Genomic DNA, 19,237 nt, shown 5'->3' with positions numbered 1-19,237 from the left:
ATTGCAATAAACGTTACATATTTCAATTTCTTTTGTTGCATTTTCTCAAAATAAGTTTTATATTTGTGCATTAACACAGAAAAACCAATGTGTTTCAGCAGTAAAATGTTGTAAGTGATCAGATACAACATTGTTCGTCCAAAAAATTAAAGTAGTGCTATTTTTTCAAAGATAACAAATGCAATTATATAATAACTGTTACAAAATACGCAGAATATAACAAAGAAAATAATCATTTTTTGACAATGTAATGTAATCGGATAGATAAAATCTGTGGCAGGAAAGTACACACATAAAAGGAGGTTGTGCTATTGCAATTTTCTGAAAACAGTGGCTCCTTCTTCTGGCAGACTTACCATCCGGCAAGTCTCCCCTGACCCTTAGTTCCGAGTGAATTTTGAGAAATCTAGCCTGTTTCCTAAACCTCTTCAGACCTTTTCCTTCACCCCTCTTCCTTCATATTCAACCCTTCTGCCGGAAAAAGGGGTGGCCCTTTCTCCGAAAGCTTGCAATAGTATAACCTTCTTTTATGTGTGGGTTTTCCTGCTGCTGCTTAGTGAGTAAAATATGCAGATTGGTCCATATACACCTCCTGTGCCAAGAAAACTCAAATAGGTAACCTTGAAACAGGTGTTTTTTTTCCCCCTCCTGTAATATTTTGGGCTACAATGTTGTTCGGGTGAATGATTCAGATGTTAAATAGAGATGGGAGCAAGGGCCAACTGTGTCATGCTCCACAATTTCTTGGTTTCCATTCAGGAAATTCTGGACTTACTTTCACTGAGACTGTATATTCTCTGTATAATTATAACTGGACTGTGTAATCTGATAATTTGTTTTGTCATCTGCAAAATTTTTCTATATTTATTTTTCTTTTTTTAAATAATACATTACATGCTTTTCAATTAATTTTTGGAGAAAAGTGTCAGATTGGTGCTAATGAAAACTCTCATGTTTGGGACAAAACTTGAAATTTTATGATAAGCTGTTATGTAGTCTATTATTTACTGAAAATTTCTAGTTGACCATGCATATGGATATCATCCTTTGTGATGGTGAACAGGTTTGTGATTTTTTTTGGTTTTCATAACTAGATCTCTTTCCATTTTGGTTAACATTGTATTCACCATGCATTATAACAGGGACTGTGTTTTTCCACTGTTACAGAAAGATCATGAAATAATGTAATCTCCTTGGTGAAATAAGTTACTAACTTCCTTCACCACCACTTTCACCTTTGCCTTCTTTCTTCCTCTTAATGTTCTCTTTGTGTAGATATTTGCCTCACTGTCAAGTACCCTTTATTGGTTTTTAACATTATTTGGATGATTTTTTTGTTCTAAAAGTGCGCGTATTTTTTTCAAGTGACTTTGTGTTGTGGCATTCAGTCTTAAGACTGGTTTTGATGCAGTTCTCCATGCTAATCTACCTTGTGCAAGCCTCTTCATCTCCAAATAACTACTGCAACCTATGTGCTTTTGAATCTGCTGACTGTAGTTATCTCTTGGCCTCCCTATATGAGTTTTACCGCCACACTTCCTTCCAATACGAAATTGATGATCCCTTGATGTCTCAGAATATGTCTTATCAGCTGATCACTTCTTTTGGTCAACCTGTGGCATAAAATGACTTGTGCACTATAAATCGTACTACTGATTTTGCCCTTTCATTACTACCTAATATGTAATCAGTCAACACGAATGATTTTACACCCTTGTTCTTTCTTTTTGTGTTGTTACAGCATTTTTTGTGGTTTTAAATAAGAAATTGCTTTAGTTCCCAATCCTTATCAGTTGAAGCTTGACGTTCAGTATGGCAATTTTGGACAAAAATGAAAAAAAAAAAAAAAAAAAAAAACTGTGGATTACTGAATCATTAACTTTTTTTATCTGCTTCTTTCTTATTTTGTGGGGACTATCAAGCATGAAAGATGTCCTACCCATTGCTTTCCAATTGAGTAGTAGTAACTCTATGTTGTCAAAAGTAGACATATTGAGAACTGTGGCTGTAGTTCAGTTACAAGGTTTATAATTTAATCAGCAACCAGCCACAAATATGGTTTACAAAATTTTATTTAAAACAAAAGTTGTGGATTTATTACAAATCATAATTTTATTTATGATACCAAACACAATTCTAGGTTTGGTGTCTATACTTAGTTTTAACACTGTAATAACAAAAAGGAAAAAAAGTATGTTTGACTGGGTTGTTGTACTTTATAAAGTGTTGTTTATCTAATGCCCATGTCCAATGCTGGTTACATTCAGTGTACAAATATATCATCTGTTTGCAGTGTAACACATATTAGATCTGATTGGATAGTTTACACGTATAAACCTTTCAGTGTTTGTGTACAGTCTGTTTGTGTTATTTTAGCCATTCAGGAGAATGCCATATTAGAATTTACTGTACAACAGTTTACCTCTGCTTTTGACCCTTAAATTAATTTCATCGCTCTAGCAAAGATATATTTTACTGTAGCTAGCACCCTTACAGCATCTGTAATTTAACATCTTTACTATGCTTACACCTTTGAAACTATCATTTTCGTTGTTCATGTTAAATTGGACTACATTTTGTAACTGTGTACTGGCATAAAACATAGAATGGTGGTGTCCTGAAGCAGTTTCCAGATGATTGAACAGCACTCACATAGTACACATGCAAAGATGTGTTAAAGATGGATTTGTAATAAATCAGAAACTGGCAATAGTTTGTTTTAAGTAAGCCTTTGTAAACCTTACTTGGGGCTAGTTGCTGTTTAAATTGTAAACTGTGTTTAACAGGTAATAAGTCTAATGGTGGGGGTACCTCCTTTTGGACTTTAAACATCTTTGTATGCATTAGCATTTCCTCTATTTCCAAAATAGCAGTTTAGTGCAATGACTTGGTCCTCAAAGCCTCGTTCATTGTAATGGAAAGTACTATGTGAATGTGATATGGATGTTAGATAGAAGTACCTATAAGAGGTGCATCAGTATGCTTTACTACTCTATGCAGATGCCATCAGGCAGGCATTTTTTTTAACCTTCTACAAAGCCCTTGACATCTTGGAGGCATAAAATAATGAGAAATTTATAATTTCAGTGGAACTACAATTTTGCATTCTCTGATTTTACATTTTTCACGGTTCTACACCATAAATTCGTGGCCACTGTAAAAACCCCCATAAGTTTAATGCTAAAAATTCCCTGATTCTACGTTTCTTCCTAGTAAGTTGCCCCCACCCGCAGTGTCAGGGGCTAGAATATACCCATGGCCCTTCCATGCCTTTCCCTCACATTATTTTGCCTTTTGACCTTCACTTTCCAATTTTACCAAAGTGCGGGCCGTTTGGGGAAGTTGTGGAAAGATGCCTTACTGTGGTGCACTACCTCTCCACTGCACACTGTTACCTTTTGCACCTACCAATCAAGTGGATCTACCTCTGCACCTGAAATCCAGCATGGTAGCCAGGCCGTTGTGGTGGGGTTGTCATGTACCCACTTGGTGGTAGCCCCCCTGACAATACAGGGATTGCATTGCTGAAGCCTGAGCTGTGACCTCACTGTGTCAGCCGAGGAGTAGGTGCCTGACCACTTTGGGGTACCTGGCTACTGTGCCAGGTGGCTTTTGCCTTGGCACAGTGGCACCCAAGAGGAGAACAACTGATCAAAGTGAGTGGCATTGGGGTGCATGATCTGCAATGAAACAGATAAAATTAAAGGTGACCGTGCCAACACGGCTGTCTCATCAGTCAGAAACAGTGATTTTAATGTAGAAGTTTACAGTCCTATGGCATTTCCGTCATTGACCATGCCTCGAGATGAGAACCAGGCAATGAGAAATGAAACTCTTCCGCTTCAATGAAGCCAATGTTTTTCATTGAAAATATTGAAGATCAGTTTGGGAAGGTTGCGGCAATAGAGGAGATGAGAAATGGATCTTTGCTGATCAAAACATCACATGCCAGCCAATCACGGGCACTTCAGGCCTGTGTCAAGTTAGGTGATGTACCAGTCACCATTTTTCCTCATAACAAGCTCTGTAGAATTCAAGGTGTTATTTTTCATCAGCACCTAACACTCCAAACTGACAAAGAGCTGCGTACTAATCTGGCGCGGCGTGGAGTCCATTTTCTTTGCTGCATCCAGGTTAATAGAGTGGACACAGGAGCTTTTATCCTAGCCTTCAATGGCAACATTTTGCCTGAGAAGGTTAAGGTCATGGTTTATAGGTGCGATGTCAGGTGTTCCTTTCCTCCTCTGATGAAATGTTTTCAAGCACCAAAGGTTCGGACACATTGTCTCTCACTGTTCTAATGAGGCTGTCTGTAGGGCATTTGAACGGGTCTCCCAGGGCAGCCCTTGTGACCAGACCCTCAATCTGTCAACTATCTGGTACCCCACCCTCATTGTTCACCGCAATGCTCAGTGTTCAAGACGGAATAGAAAATTCAAGAGTATAAAACATTTGAACACCTGTCTTACCAAGATACAAGGAAAAAGTTTGAAAGACTTCAGTTGAGTAATATGGTCTCCAATTTTGCGACTTTCGTGTCACAGACCACACCTCATGCAATGACAATGTCTCACATGACACCTCCAGGCTCTGGTTGTATTCCAGAGCCTGCCCTCCGATTGGGGGAGGGAACATCAGCTCCTTCATCGCCTACACCTATAGCACTGGTGGTTCCCACATCATTGGTGCAGCCAGAGGTGCCTAGTCATCCTCTGGCATCAGTAATGAGGACAAGGACCAGCAGCCGCGTGCTGCAGTCCAAAGAAAAGTATGGCCCTCATTGCTTCTGGAAGATAAAATGGGGAAATCTTTACAGAAATCAGTCTCAGAAAGATAATAAAGATAAACAGAAAGGTTAACTACTTTCTGAGGCTTCAGGCATTCTGTTCCCCAGCCCTGCAGAAGTCGAGCCTATGCACATGGATGATGGATTGCGCAGTCAAGCGGACCACGACCCAGTAGCAAAGTAATCACACCCATATTTTCCATTTACCACTTTCCCAGAGCTGACGCCAACATTCTTTCAATGGAACTGTAATGGCTACTATCGCCATTTGACTGTACTCAGTCGTCTAATGGCTACTTATTCCGTAATTGGTATAGTGCTTCAGGAAACACTGTTTACGACAACACACTTCCCTACTCTGAAAAACTACCACCCCTACGTACCAACCCCATTAATGTCGAGAGAGTGTCCGGTGGGATCTTTACCTTCATACACTATGATATTTTCATTGAACAGGTCCACCTTACCACTGCACTAGAAGCTGTGGTCGTTTACGTGTCAGTTCGGACGACAATATGTAATCTTCGTCTAGCACCAGGCATGCCTTTCCATTATCACAATCTGTTAAGAGATAGTGGCACAGCTCCCGGCCCCCTTCCTCATATTGGGGGACTTAAAATGCATGTAATCCTCTGTAGGGCTGCGACACTGCCTCACAGAGGCTGAGTACTAAGACACATCCTTTCAGAACTGGATATCTGCCTACTCAACACTGCAGTTGCGACTCATTTCAGTGTGACCCACAGAATGTTTTCAGCTATTGATCTCGTAGTTTGCAGCCTGAGTATCTAACCTCTGATTCAGTGGCGTGACCAAGGCGATCTTTGTGACAGTGACCATTTTCCTATTGTTCTCTCCCTCTCCACTCACAGATGTCTACAACGTGCTCCACATTGGCTGCGTCGGAAAGCTGACTGGCAGGTTTCTCCTCTGCAGTCTCTTTTGCAGCTAGTCATGTGATGGATGTTGACAGGTTGGTACAGGATACTATTGCTCATGCTGCAGCAGCGACAATACCCCACTCCTCTGGCTCATCCTGATGACTGCTGGTGTCACGGAGGTCTGAAGGTATAGCACAGCTATCAGGGAATGCTCCAACACGCTTCAATGGCACAAGCGCCATCCCTCTCTGGATAATTGAATAGCATTCAAGAGACTCTGGGCGAAAGTGCAGTTTTAATAAAGAAAAGAAGCAGAAGTATTGGGACCAATAGGCCTCAACTATGCGATCCTATACCCCATCGTCCCAGGTCGATTCCTGTCATTCTTGTCAACTGTAACATCTGCACTGTTCTCGTGGTACTTGCCAAATATTTTGTAGCACACTTTGCTGAAGTGTCCTCTTACAATAATTACTACTCTCATTTCCTGGTCCGGAAACACATTATTGAGTGCCACCTGCTATCTTTCCAAGCTTTTAAGCCGGAGGGTATAAACCACAATTCCAAAACAGCTTTCAGACTTTCCGGTCCACCACAGATCACTCGGTTCATTTGGAATCCACAGTATGCAGTGCTTTTTTGCATCGCCAACATCTGATTGCTGTTGACCTTCAGAAGGCATACGGTACCATCTGGTGGCAACACATCCTCTGTACACTGCATGAGTGCATTTCAGGGGAAGTTTATCGAATTCAATACAGAATTTCCTGTCTTTCTTTTTTTTCGTGTCTGGATAGGTTCAACTTTCACCAATCACTATGTACAGGAAACTGGTGTCCCTCAGGGATCAGTTCTGAACATAACGCTGTTTGCTATTGCCATCAATGGTATTGCGTATTGCCTGTATCACAGTGCACTGCTGAGTGCCAGCTGCAGGGGGCTGTCTGGAGAGTCCATTACTGGGCCCTGAACCAATGCTATCAATTTTCCCTGCAAAATGATGAGTTATGCATTTTTGTCAACTCCGGACTGTGCACCCACACCCAGAGATTTATCTTCGTGACAAGTTACTTGATGTCGTTGACACTTTCCAATTATTAGGTATTTTATTTGACCACAAGCTAACTTCGCTGCTGAATGCCCGCCGGATGGAGGCAACTTGCGTGAAGAAGCTGAATGTTCTCTGTTTTCATAGTCACTCCTTGTGGGGCATGGACTGCACAGTTCTTCTGAGATTTTACAGGGTGCTGATTTTGTCCTGCTTGGACTATGGATGTGTTGCCTGTGTGTGGGCAGCACCGCCCTTTCTCAGCCAACTGGAGCCTGTTCGCCACACTGGCGTGCGTTTGGCATTGAGGGCCTTCTGTACGATCCCTGGTGATAACTTCCTGGTGGAAGTGATAACTTCCTGGTGGAAGCCAGTGTCCCACCTCTGCGGGTTAGACAACAGGAGCTTCTGGCAAGTTATACAGTCACAGTCTGTCAGATTCCTATTCACCCGTGTCACTCAACTCTGTTCCACAACCAGCAGTTCAGACTGTTTGCACATTTCCCAAAACTGAGAAGACCAGCTGGGATCCGACTCAATATTCTACTGAAGGACCTCCGACAACCTCTGTTAGTCTGTTTCCCTAGAGCTCCCTCTCAACATTCCTGTGGGCTGTACCATGTCCTGTGATACAGATGGACCTCTTTTGTTGCCACAAGATGGATGCTGATCTTACCCTTCTTTGACACCTGTTTCTTTCAATCCTCCACAGTTATTCTAATTTGGTATGCATCTATATAGATGGGTCGAAAGTCAATGACAGGGTCACTTGCAGTTCGCACATGCAAGGGGACACACAAAGCACTCTCTGCCAAGTACTCATGACCCCGTTATTTAGTCCCTTAAATACATAACCATCATTGTTAATCTAGTAATGAGTACGTAGATTCTAAGTTCTTACTCAATGTCTCGTTTGACTTCGTCCTGTTTTCTTCGTATTGACATTTGATATGACTTATCTAGTTATAAAGGGCACAAAAGGCAGATGGTTCACACCATGGGTCGTGGTGGAGTTAAGGGAATATTTTAGTCCGTTGTGGACAGGATGAATGTGAGGAAGGAAATGCTGACGTAATCCACGACCAGTGTTGCCAATGCAGCTTGCACCATTTAGCTTCACCATGCAATTATGATACAACTACTGCTAGGTTGGAGCGGTAATGGAAAAGCAAGACAGTCAACACAAAGTGTTCCAAACTGAGCCAATATGTGACGAAGGTTCCCAGCCATCACCTTTTCTTGTGCCTCTTATAACTCATTCTCATCTTTTTGCAGGTATTTCTGATGTACTGTATTCAGCAACTACACCGATTGTCGACCTTTTAAATTCAAACAGTGAGTCTCGAAGAATATGCCCAGTCAGAATCGAGGAAACATCGCCCATTTCTGACTAGTGAACTCTTATTGGGTGGCAACGTGTTAAGTCACCCAATAGCCAGCACAGCAAACACACCATACTAACACACACAAAATGAGCTCGCCTACTGGATGAGTGGAGAGGGGGGTGTGACCCTTCAGCGACGGGAGTGTAGGTAGGGGTGAATGCATTTTGTGAAATGCTGAAAATATACTTTTCGTGTAGATGATGTGCTATGTCAGAGATGTCATATGGGAGCAGAACAAGAGTTTTGCAATAGCTCATTTTAAACCTTTTCGTGTTCAAATCTAATGTAGTACAGTTGCAAGAACTACACACACTACTCATGTATATACTTTGCACAGCAAACACAACACACTGTAAATTGTAAAGATTGGCAGCTGTGATAGAGGGCATGAAGCAAAACTGTAGCACCTGAGCTTTCTTTCAAATTTACACTTTACACAGTGTACAGAAATTCACTGAGCTGACTCCTCGTAAGCTTGTAACATCTATTGGGGAAGTGAACTCATTTATTCATGTGTCTGTTTCTCTCATCAAGCCTAAAGTAACACTTAAACGGCGGTGAGCATATGCTGTGCAGTTCATAAGAAAAGCGTTAACCAGCAACAGCAATGGTGACAAAGTATGTCGTTAAGCATATGTCCACATTTATGCATGTGATTTAACCACTTTGCTGCGGTGTTTTTGGTTTAATTCAACATTTTCATCAATTTTTGCTTTTTTCTTGGTGAGTGCCTAGGTGATATCTCAAAAATGCTTGTTTTGAATGTATATAGTGTACATAAAGTCCGGGGGCACTTTCGGTTATTTATTGCACAAGAACTAAACATTGTACAGATGTCATACATATTGCATTTTGAAGAGAAACTCTAAAAGTTTTTTTACGAACATTCGATACGCGAACCATGAGTGAGTGACCCGGCAGACGTCAATATGGTAATTGAATTCTTGCCATACCCATCACAGAATGGCATCGTCGACGGTGGCAGTCACTTCCTGTATTCTCTCCCGGAGCTCTACTGCATCATGTAGTAGAGGCGGTACATACACCATATCTTTAATGTGTCCCCACAGAAAAAAGTCACACGGAGTGAGCTCTGGTGATCAGGGAGGCCATTTCATGAAACAGCTGTCCCCTCCTGTAACTTGTCTTTGTCCACGTCATTGAGCTTCTGCACTAGCTCCAAATTGTATGGTTTCATAGACAGCTACTGTCGCAGGACTTTCCACACTGTCATTGGAGCCATTTTGAGTTCACGGGATGCACAACACACCAGATTCTTTGGACTCCTTATGAACTGCTCTCGTACATGCTCCACATTCACTTCACTCGCACTGGGACGTCTGCTTCTTTTCGCGCACAAGCAACCCGTAGTAACAAATTTGTTGTTCCAGTGATAAATGGCCTTCCTTGTTGGTGGCTTCTTACCATACTTTGTTCTAAATATCTGTTGAACAGCTGTAGCACACTGGTTTTTGTCGAACTCCAACACAGAAAACTCTCTCCGCACCTGAACTCACCATGTTTACCAAACTACACTGTGGTGGCATACATAAAAAAAAACTTTCAGGGTTTCTCTTCAAAGTGACATATGTATATCTGTACAATTTTGGTTCTTGTGAAATAAATAATTGAAACTGTTCCTGCACTTATGTGCACCTTGTATAATTTGAGGTCATAGCATGCCTGAAAATGACTAGTTTACCTTGTACCCAGATACCAGTTTCAATTTTTTGATGAGTTTTTACTTACAGTTATACATCTGTGATTTTTTTAAAGAACTGATAAAACTCATTAATAGAAATTATCATATAAACATTGTATTGTACATTTAATTTGGTTCAGTTAGACAGATTTTATACAAAGTATTGAAGAGGATTGCGATTTTTAATCGTATATGGCAGTTAAATGTGTGTGTGTGTGTGTGTGTGTGTCTTTTTTTGGGGGGGGGGGGGGTTAACATTTTCCTCAATTCTGGATTTTCCTCAATTTTGTGTTTTTAAAGCCTGGACCACATAAAAATGTGAAATAGGGGTTTCACTGTAGTTGTATTACAGGCATAATCCCATTTTCCTGAGGAAGAGCTTTCAGTTCTCCAAGCCAATAATGTTTGCATTTGTCCCTCCTAATGTTGTGTATGTGTCTTTTGGTAGTACTGGAATTTAGCCTTCTGAAGATAAGTGCTGGCCAAACATTATCTAATTTTTTGTACTTTTGAAATGGGTAACAAAGAAAAATATGGAGCTGTATCCAGACAAAGATAGTCTGTCTCCACGTGATAGCATACATACAAGAGTTGAGAGAAGCACTCTTTCAAATTGCAAAGATTCCTTCATGCAGTTTGTAACGTTTTCTCCCTCTTGCTTAGTAAAAGAGCCCCGGTTCTGAATGCATCTGAAATTTACTTTTGTGAAATATGTGTTTTTGTATGTCTTTATCAGATAGTAAAGTATGTAAAACACATGAAAGCCATTCTGAAGTTCGAGAATGGTCAGGTTCTTCTATTAGGAGGAGTGATACGACCTCATTTTGATGATTTGCACTGGTTATCAGTTAGATAGTTGAAATAATAACGTTATTTCATCTCTGTAGATATGTTTGCGTGCAAGCAATTGAAGTTGATTTTGTCATTCCTTCTGTGGCCATAGTATTCCATTCATTCATTCAGATTTGAAAGAAATTCTTTTGTATCGGTATTCAATCTGGGTAGTGAATGGCAACCATTTATCAAGTAGCTTTTTAATGTTTGGAAAATGATTGAATGTGTGCTTGAACATCCTGTATTACTTGTGGTGTTGCACAGGTGGATGTGTCTAGGTCTTAATACCATGTGTGTGTGTGTGTGTGTGTGTGTGTGTGTGTGTGCGTGTGTGTGTGTGTGTGTGTGTGTGTGTGTGTGTGTGGCGCGCGCTTTTGAGAACGCATGTTCTCTAGCTCGAGAAAGAGTTACTGCCACAAACTTTTGTGTGTGCCTGTTGACAACTCAATGCTTCTGCTTTTTGGTAAGAGGTCTCCTTTATTCCTAAAGTATTTATGTTTTATAAGAACTTTCCTACTATAATTCTGATTCAGTTAACTCTTTAATACAATCTTTCAGACCTTGATAAATATAATTTACTCTGTCAGCACAGCAAAATTCAAAAAATAAACATGACAAAGTTATTTTTTTCTTTCAGTTTCATGACATTAGCTTTAGATTGATGGTTTTCTACCCTAAATGTTGACATTGTTTGACTCTGTTCATATACAGTTTGATTCATGTGCAATTACATGTTTACTCACACTACTGGCTTGTGGAGAACTTGGTTGCATATTTAATTAAGTACTCGTACCTTACTTTTAACTTGATACTATTTTCGTAAATTCCATTAACATTTTTAGCTGTAAACATTCAATTCAGTAGTAGAGAAACTGATTTTATTATATACCTTTTGTAGGAGCTATGATAGTCAGAAGCTTGTTTAGAACTAATAATGGTTTTCATCTGTAGATCTGAATCGATAGTAATAATATTGCATGGCTTTTACTTATATTAATTTCTAACAGTTTTCAGCAAATATGTGTTGTATGAAAATTAATGAATTGGTATTAACATCTTACGTTTGATAATTTGAAATATGAAATGTAATTACTTTCATTACTCTTTTTCTGTGCAATCATAACTGCTTCGCTCTATTGTTTCTTCCATGTTCTAGGACAATTACATTATTATTGCATATGTCAGGATGAATATTTTAAGTGTGTTCTGTGCCAATATTAAATATGAGTACAGTACTTTTTTTGGAGAATCCTTTTTTTGTTAGCACCAATCTGTTTCTTAAATTTGCCTTGCATTGCTTATATTGTGTGTTCTTGTTCTCACTCCCTGAGGAGGTGAACTTTCTTCACTTCTTTAACTGCATCTTTCAATGTTTCGTAAGTTACTGTTCACCCTCTGCTGTTCTGTCACACTTACTTTGCCAAAATATATTGTCAACCTAAATTATGTAACCCACTAAATAGGTTGTCCACTACATTCACAGTTTCTTTGTAGTTGAAGTTTTCATTCACAGCCTCCATTGATTTGTTTGAAAACCGGGTTAAATAGCAGTAACAATAAACTGAAAGCCCGTGTGCATGTGTGTACTTTTCTGACCTGTTATTTACAAGCAAGAAGTGCCGAGAAGGTTGTATTGCGAACCTCAAAAGACACTTCCTTTAGATTTTGGATATTAGTTCTTACACAACTCCAATGATTTTAGTAACTGTGGGTTTATCGCAATGACTCTTGCTGATTTCTTTCTGCTTCAGTCATTCTGTGCTCTGTTAACCCATGGCTACAGTAGTGATTCCTTCCATATAAACCCCCTTATCTTCTGTTAAATTGTCTTCTTTGTCAAAGCAGTTTTCATCATAATCCTACCATTTCATATCTTCTGCAAAAACAGTACACACATAAGCCCCCCCCCCCCCCCCCCCCACACACACACACACACACACACACACACGCATGTGCTTGCTCACACTCATATGTTCTAAATTTTTTGTGAGCCTTTTCCATGGAGTTATATCTGTGGCTTTTTTTTTTTTTTTTTTTTTTTTTTTTTTTTTTTTTTTTTTTTTTTTTGCTATATAGGTGGTGCTTTCTGTTTCTAATTGTTTCTTTCATTATTATGTCCCATTCTATTCTTTTTAACTCTCTAAAAATTAATGAAGAATGTTACAGAGTAGACTTTTTTGTCCAGGCCAATGAATTAAACAAAGAAATTCCACTGTTTCACAGTTTTAATTAATTTCTTAGAATATTATTGCCTTTTTATTCTCACTTTTTTCTGTGTTTTTAAATTTCAGTTTTCTGTTCATCACTAGAAGTCTGTGATTTGAATCGTTGTTCATGCCTGGATAGGCAGTGCAGTACCATAAATATTTGTTTAACTATGATTTAGTTACATTTTCATGTTTGTCGTGGTCTTTTCCATGCATCCCTTCTTCTCTTGTAATCTTAGAAGCATTTGCTGCAGTCAGTTGCAATTTTTCATATCATTCCAGAAATGTTTCTGCTCTGTTGTTTCTTTAGCCCACGCCATATTATTCAGTAATTGTGCAGTTTTTTTCCTCCCCTGCTGCTGTGCTGCTCAAATCACCCAAAACTATTCCATTTTCACCCCCCTAAATGTACATATTTTATCAAGTCCTGAGTGTCATCATCTACTTCCTCTCTACTTTACACCACCACCACCACCACCACCCATATCAGCTTTTGATATGGAAGTGTAAATCTGTAAAATGGTAGTTGGCTTAATTTCAATTTTGTGAATAATTATTCTTCCATTGAATTGCTCTCTGTGACCCATCTTCCTAATTGTAACAATATTAGTACCTTTCACACCATTTGCTCATACTTTGTTTTGTACTGTGTTGTCATTCTGTTTATTTAACTCAACTGACCACTCTCAAAAAAGCTTTCTGTCATGTTGATCCATAGCCATGCAATATTTTTTGAAAGAATAAACCACCATTTGACTGTGCATTACAGTTTTTGTCTTTTGTACTATCTAGATTTCGGCTTTTATACCATTATCAAGTACAATGTCAAAAGTTGTTATACTATTATCACATCATACTTGTTAAGGAAGTCCAACAAAGCAGTTAAACAAGACTAACAGATGCCTTAAAGATCAAATGGTGCGAGGGGCACACACACACACACACACACACACACACACACACACAAAGGCACAGAGGCATCAGTTAGCAGTAGCATTAAAAATTACATTTTTATAATGTTTCACAAGAAAAGTATAGGTTTATTGTGTTGTGGCAGGACCTAACAAACATGCGACCAAGCCCTGTTGCTGGTCGACCTGGCTTTGGAACACCATATTCATCTCCTGCACGGAGTGCAACAGCTACAGCACCATCAGCAAATGACACTGAAATTGCTGTTACAAAAATCAGTGCTATGTTTCCAACTGTCAGTGAAACACACATTCGGGCATTGCTTATCAAGTAAGTTATTATTTGTACCTTTTTACTTCACTAGAACACAGATGTATGTGTACTTTCCTGTACTTCATAAGAGTGTGGTATAACCTTCAAACTCAAACATATTCAGTGAAAGGACAATCTGAAACTCTTTAGGTAGTGCAGCAAAACAGTCTCAGTCTTATCAAAAGAGAGGAGGGGCAAAGTGTTGAACTCGCATATAAGTGGGAAGATTTTACAGTGAAATATCAAGTCATCAAATACTCTCAGGAAACAGCATATTCACTGTCAAAGAAAGGCACTCTGTGACACAGCTACTTAAGTGATTAGAAAAGATGAAACCACAAAATTTGGTGGCTTTGGAAGTATTTTATTGAAGAAGTGAAATCTTGTGCCATAAGGTACATTTGCATCGAGTCAAGTGATTTTCTGAGTATTTCTGAAAACACTCAAATATCCTCATAATATTAAACAATTGTGGAGGAAATGAGACCAAGCCCAATAAGGATGAACAAAAATTACAGCTTCTCTTAAGCATCTGATACTTAGCCAAAATTCTGTTTTCAACAATGTATAGGAATTATGTATTAAAGATGGTGGACATAATGGAGAAGGAGAATCAGGATGTGGCACTTGGACCTCCTACCACCACCACCACCACAACAACAACAACAACGTGTGGTCCAAACAGTATGAAAGATTGCTTCCTGCAGGAATTCAGCACATCTCCTGAAGATGCTGAATAGAAAAATTGTTGAAACGGTGTATGAATACAGACTCTCCTGAGTGTACTAGTGATGAGAATCTTTGTTGAAACATTGTGGCAGAATACCATTTCGAAAGATGAAAAGAATTTTGAGAAAGTTGTTCTTTTATTTGAGAGTACAATGGAAGTAGTGGTGCCTTTGTCCGTTGACGGATGTGTTTGTTGTTCCAATCTTGGGTGATGCATAATGATTTAGGAATAGTTACAGGGATGGTTGGAGAATTAAGAGGCATGTGTGGATAGAGCATAGGAGATTATTTGCAGGATGGATTTGGAGAGTAGTCCCTGTCTGTGAAGGCCTTAGAAAAACCTTCAGCACACTGCCCAAAGAGGTTACTCGTCACTACATTTGAGATGTGCCTTCCACAACTTGCCAGAGACTTTGTGTGGAAGGGGTGACAGCTATTAGAGTAGAAGGTAGTGTTTGGCTGGTAGGCTTGATATGGACAGAGATTTTTTAGGGAGCCAGCAGAGTGGGGGAGCCCAGCATCCAGGAAAATAGTACAGTGGGCTGAGGAGGACAATGAGAAATTGGTAAGAAAAGGTCGTGTTGAGACTGGGGGGGGGGGGGGGGGGGGATGAGGATGAGGATGAGGATGAGGATGAGGATGAAGTGTCTAGGCTCTGGGTCCAGATCATGAACATATTGTCATTGTACCTGAACCATATAGTGTTTAGGAACAGCTAAGAAGGCTTCATCTAGATAGCCATAAACATGTTGGCATATGAGATTGTCATATGGGTGCCTATGGTTAGTGATTAGTTTGTATAGTTTTCCCTCAAAGGAGTATAGTTATGGGTAAGGATTTAGTTGGTTGTCCGTCTCCATAGTCAAGTGATCAGTGTTGGTGGCTGCCATGCAGAGAACTCACATTTGATTCCTGGTACTGCCAGGAATGTTTTCCTTGTTGGGAGGATTGGTATGGGAACCACTGAGGCTCGTGATGCCAATTTAGGAGCTGCTTGACCAAGTAGTTGTCGCTCCATGTAGCTTCCCACACAATGGCTGGGAGAGTGGTGTGCTGACCACATGCCCTTCCACACTGCATCCAGGTGATGCCATTGGCTGATTTATGCCACAGCATTCTGCCAGGCTCTACAGGCTCATCTGTGGACAGAACAGTGGGGATTATATGCATATATTATATATGTATTTGGTCAGACGTAATAAGTTAGTGGGTTTGGAGTCCCCAGTTGATGAGAGTTTTGAGGAGTATAGGGAAGTGGCGTCAAGGTGGTAATGAGGTGAGGATGCTAAGAGACAGTGAGGGATATGATTTGTGGCCTTGGTACAGCAAGTTAGGTTTCAGGTAGTGGGTTGGGGGTGTTCGTCAACAGGAGCTGAGATTCCTTCTGTGGAAGCGTAGTAACCAGCCAGAAGATGAGGCTATGTTGAAGGAATGGAGTTAATGGAAGGTAACTAGGGATGGTTGGGTGATTTTGTTGGTAGTTAGCCCAAAAGTAACACATAGTCTGAAAGCTCAGCAATGTTTTTGGTCTCAATTATGTGCCTGTTGACCATTCAATGCGTCAGCTACATGATGAATGATTACCTTTGCGGCTTCCTTTATTAGGAACATATGTTATGCAGACATCACATTTTGTCACTTAAAATTACAGATGGCACAGTAATAAACAATATAGAGGAAACTTCTGGTAGGCTAAAACTGTATGCTGGACCTGATCTCAGACCTGGGGCCTTTGCCCCTTTGCCTTTTGCAGGCAGGTGCTGTAAAAACTGAGCTCTCACAGCTTTACTTCCACCAATACCTCATCTCCTATCTTCCAAACTGGAAACATAGAGGAAACTGTACAAGCTTTCCAAAATTTCTATGTATAAACAAACGCTGGATTTTTTCTCTTTGTATAATTCAAGAGATTAATCAGAAATCCAGATAGATCATAAGCAAGTGCTATTCAGAAGTACTGCAACAATTGACAGTCCAGAATGGAATAACAAAAAAATAATAAAAAGGATAGGTTGCTACTCACCATGTAGAGGAGACATTGAGTTACAGATGGGCGGAATGAAAGGACTGCTACACAGTTTAGCTTTCGGCCAAAAGGCTTTCTTCTGAAGTAGAAAACACATTCACACGAACACTGCCTGGCTGCTGTGGTCACAGCTGTGTACACGCAATGGGCAGAGACAGTGGTCATGTATGTGATGAGTTGTGCTCGTGTGAATGTGTGTGTTTTTTCTAATTCAGAAGAAGCTGAAATGTATAGCAGTCATTTTGTCAGCAACTCAACATCTCTATATTGTGACCAGCAATCTGTCATTCTCATAATATTGTTGTTATTTTGTAGTAATACTAGATAAGATATTTAAAGCTATTGGAAGTGTGAAGGAAGGATGTGACGGTATTTCAATACAAATAATTGAAACTGAAAGAACAGTAATACAAAAGTAATTTTAAAAATTATTTACAGAATGTCTTTCTCTGCAGACAGTTCCTCGAAACTGGAACAATGCTGCATTTATTTTATTTTACAAGAAAGGAGAGAAAAAAAAACCACTGTTTCTAGCAGCCTCTTCTCCACAATGTATGAGATAGTCACTAAATGTATTCCCAGTCACATAGAAACAAACATGGGTTTAATCAAGCAAAAGAACTAAGCTGCCTTTAGGTGTGGATATAGTACAACAAATCTCTTTATGTTCATGGATGAAATTATAGAACTAAGTTATTTGCATGAATTACCATCTTGTTTGTGATTCATAGTTTTTGGAAAAAGCATTTCACCAAATACAACCAAATTTGTACTGTCATTTTGCGAGAAACAAGACAATGGTTCAATCTGATAATATACTGAAGAAGTGCTCCCAAGTGTTCTTGTGCAGCAAGATATTCAGGAGAGCTTCTGTGAAGATGGAAAAGCAAGAGGGAAGCACTGATGTAATTGACGCTGTTTGATGGGTTGCTCTCTTCAGTTTCATACATAATGTGCATGAAGTAGAATTTCATTAACTAACTGGCAGGAAGTATGAACCCTCACAATCAAGTGTATGTGTAACTGTAAATCCTGTCTAAAACCATGTGTTTTTTACTGTCAGATTGATACACCACTCTTGTCATGTTTATTGATTAATGGAAAAAATACAGAGGGGCATTGCAGCTCGTTTCATAAACATCATGACTAAAGTATAATGAGAACAACTATAAAAGCTATACTCAAAGCAATTTACTTTGTAATGCTACATTGTGGCCTAACCAAACATTTTTCTTTAACACGAGATAAATGTATATAAATAATGTAAATTTAATATTATTGTTGTTCTAATTTTAACTTTTAAAAGGTTCAAAATTTTAGAAAAAAGATATCACTTCTAGGCTATTAATAACACTAAATGTGATTTCTGAAGTTTCACGGTATGACTGAATAAAATAAATTTCCACATGTAATCACATTGCTGCTTCCCTTTTTTCTGAGCATTATTCTTCGGAGTTGAAAGCAGCTAGAGGAGATGTATTTCCGGGGACAGTAAATAGAAAAGAGCAAACTTGTCTAATAATAGTTTTATTTAATAGTTTGTTACTCACAGATCACATCTGCAAACAAGCATCATCAATATTGTTTCTAGTGTAAGTCTAATTTATCTATAACAGTGGTTAACTAATTTTCTACTAGTTTTCACTTTAGACACATTCAGGAAGCCATTAACAAAACAATTGCATGACAAAGGCCTTGGAATTGTCTCAAGGGATTAAATATTTAGCTGTACATTTTTTAAAAGAGAATCTGGTTAAGTGATGGATCATCTCGACATAGTACAGTACACTGCTTATTGAGGAAGAGGTGTTTGCAAGCCAAGAGGCTGTCTCAATGATTATGTTATTATGAAATGTAGATATTTTTATGCATTTAATTTTGTATGTGTTCATAATGTGTGTATGAACTGAACTGCAACCAAAAATTCTTTGTCACAGTGTTGGTGGCCATCATTATGATACTTAAGTGTGTATTTTTTTCAGGTGCTTTAATGTTTCTTTGAGTGTAACATTGCAATCCAAAATGAGTATGAAAGCATTTCCACAGGTACCATCATCGTGAGGCAGTAGTAATGAGTGCCCTCCAGGTGGAGAAGTACCCACTGTCAACACCAGGCCCAGGGACAATTGCCTCTCCACCTGTGGCAGGCCGGCTCTTGGGCCTGGGTCTCGGCCCACCATATGATAGTCCCCGGCTGGCGACTCGTCCACCACATTCCTCCCCAAAGATGAAATTGAGGTTCTCCATGGATGTGTTATTTAAAGCCAGTCTCTGATGTCATGCTGAAAGCTAGCATTTTATTTGTTCCAGGAACATTTTACCACCTGCATCCAACCTGTAGATGAGAGTACCCAGTACAGCTGCATGTAGGAGGTATGGCAAGGTTTCTCCCATTTTTTATTTATTTTTTATTTT

At 39.4% G+C, this 19,237-nt stretch overlaps 1 protein-coding gene across 3 annotated transcripts in view; it reads left to right on the top strand.

Moving 5' to 3' along the window:
* The window catches only part of LOC124613877 (histone-lysine N-methyltransferase 2D), a 187,212-nt gene that overhangs the window by 97,418 nt on the left and 70,557 nt on the right, over nt 1-19,237 (top strand). For 2 of the 3 annotated variants that reach the window (XM_047142607.1, XM_047142608.1), the window contains 2 exons: nt 13,901-14,085; nt 18,869-19,060. In XM_047142607.1, the coding sequence (XP_046998563.1) occupies nt 13,901-14,085; nt 18,869-19,060 (377 nt within the window). The remainder of the gene's footprint in view (nt 1-13,900; nt 14,086-18,868; nt 19,061-19,237) is intronic. The other variant, XM_047142609.1, reaches the window with a different exon arrangement.

Source organism: Schistocerca americana, chromosome 4, assembly GCF_021461395.2.
Source record: "Schistocerca americana isolate TAMUIC-IGC-003095 chromosome 4, iqSchAmer2.1, whole genome shotgun sequence".
Taxonomy (NCBI): Eukaryota; Metazoa; Arthropoda; class Insecta; order Orthoptera; family Acrididae; genus Schistocerca; species Schistocerca americana.
The sequence above is the reverse complement of the archived record's forward strand: the minus strand, read 5'-3'. Positions and strand labels throughout refer to the sequence as shown.